At 38.1% G+C, this 1,274-nt stretch overlaps 1 protein-coding gene across 1 annotated transcript; it reads left to right on the top strand.

The window, feature by feature from the left end:
* The first annotated feature begins 228 nt into the window (after positions 1-228).
* Positions 229-908, top strand: LOC108849731 (dirigent protein 19). The gene has a single exon (XM_018623332.2). The coding sequence runs from the start codon at positions 273-275 to the stop codon at positions 828-830; it is 558 nt and encodes a 185-aa protein (XP_018478834.1). The 5' UTR covers positions 229-272; the 3' UTR covers positions 831-908.
* Positions 909-1,274: the final 366 nt, after the last annotated feature.

A 1,274-nucleotide genomic window follows, 5' to 3' on the forward strand; every position in this document is an offset into this window, starting at 1 on the left:
AAAAAAACTCATGTGTAGACCCTTTGGTTAAATGCTGTGTCAATTTTAATTTCTTCATAGCGTGAGATTATTTAATTTAACAACTCTCTCTACAAAGATACCGACATCATTTTCAGTGAGTTGGAGTAGGTACACCAACTCCCGATATTATTGAACATCAACACGTCAGTTCACACTTTCTAGAATGCCATCTCCTCCATATAAAATAATGCTATGAACCCATAAAATTGAAATTGTATCCACGAAAACCCACTAAAGTCATTCTCTTCACCATGGCCACTTTTCTCTGTTTCCTTTTTTTCTCTTCTGTAGCCCTGTCTCTCGTTCTAGTTTCGGTCACAGCAGAATCCCTCGAACGTGATTTCTTGCGTCATAAAAAAGAGAAGCTAACTCATTTTAGAGTGTATTGGCACGACATCTTGGACGGCAAAGATCCAACTTCTGTCTCAATAATGAATCCTCCGAAAAACTACACGGGAGCAACTGGCTTTGGCCTCACTCGTATGATTGATAATCCATTAACGTTGTCCCCGGAGTTAAGCTCCAAAATGGTTGGAAGGGCACAAGGGTTTTATGCAGCCGCATCTAAAGAAGAGGTGGGATTGTTGATGGCTATGAACTTCGCGATTCTGGACGGAAAGTACAGTGGAAGTACGATCACACTGTTTGGACGAAACTCTGTGCTTGATAAAGTGAGGGAGATGCCAGTGATCGGAGGCAGTGGACTTTTTCGATTTGCTAGAGGTTATGTTCAGGCAAGAACACATGTATTTGATATCAACACAGGGAACGCTGTTGTCGAGTATAATTGTTATGTTTTGCACTACTAATTATATTATTGTGGTTTATTATATGTATTTTTCCTGAAACTATTACACTCTATGGCAGTTTTCTAGTTTGATATTACACTACGAAACAGTTTGTTCTATTAGGGTAATTTTTTCTAACCAAACCCACTTCTTAGCTGGAGGCTTCTTGCTACTACCCATAAGAGAAATAAGCATCTCAGAGGAGGAACCTAGCTTCTACAGCGAAACCGAAGGAACTAAAATAAACTTGTAACTAAAAGACTGGTTTCTCCACTACCATCCCTAAATTCAGTTCTTGCCATTGATAGAGGTTATTACCATTTTGAAACAATCACAGCAAATGTTATATATCGTTTCAAACTGTTTTAAACCTCTTAAATTCAAAAGCTGGTAACAACTTGCGTTTTTGGTTGCGGATAGTTGCGGGAGAGTAATTTTTTTACTTTCTATTTTAAAAATATAAAA

The sequence above is a fragment of the Raphanus sativus genome, chromosome 4 (genome assembly GCF_000801105.2).
Source record: "Raphanus sativus cultivar WK10039 chromosome 4, ASM80110v3, whole genome shotgun sequence".
Classification (NCBI taxonomy): domain Eukaryota; kingdom Viridiplantae; phylum Streptophyta; class Magnoliopsida; order Brassicales; family Brassicaceae; genus Raphanus; species Raphanus sativus.

Bases quoted from the DNA above. Each gene is read 5' to 3' on its own strand.
- LOC108849731 (XM_018623332.2), top strand. From the start codon at position 273: ATGGCCACTTTTCTCTGTTTCCTTTTTTTCTCTTCTGTAGCCCTGTCT.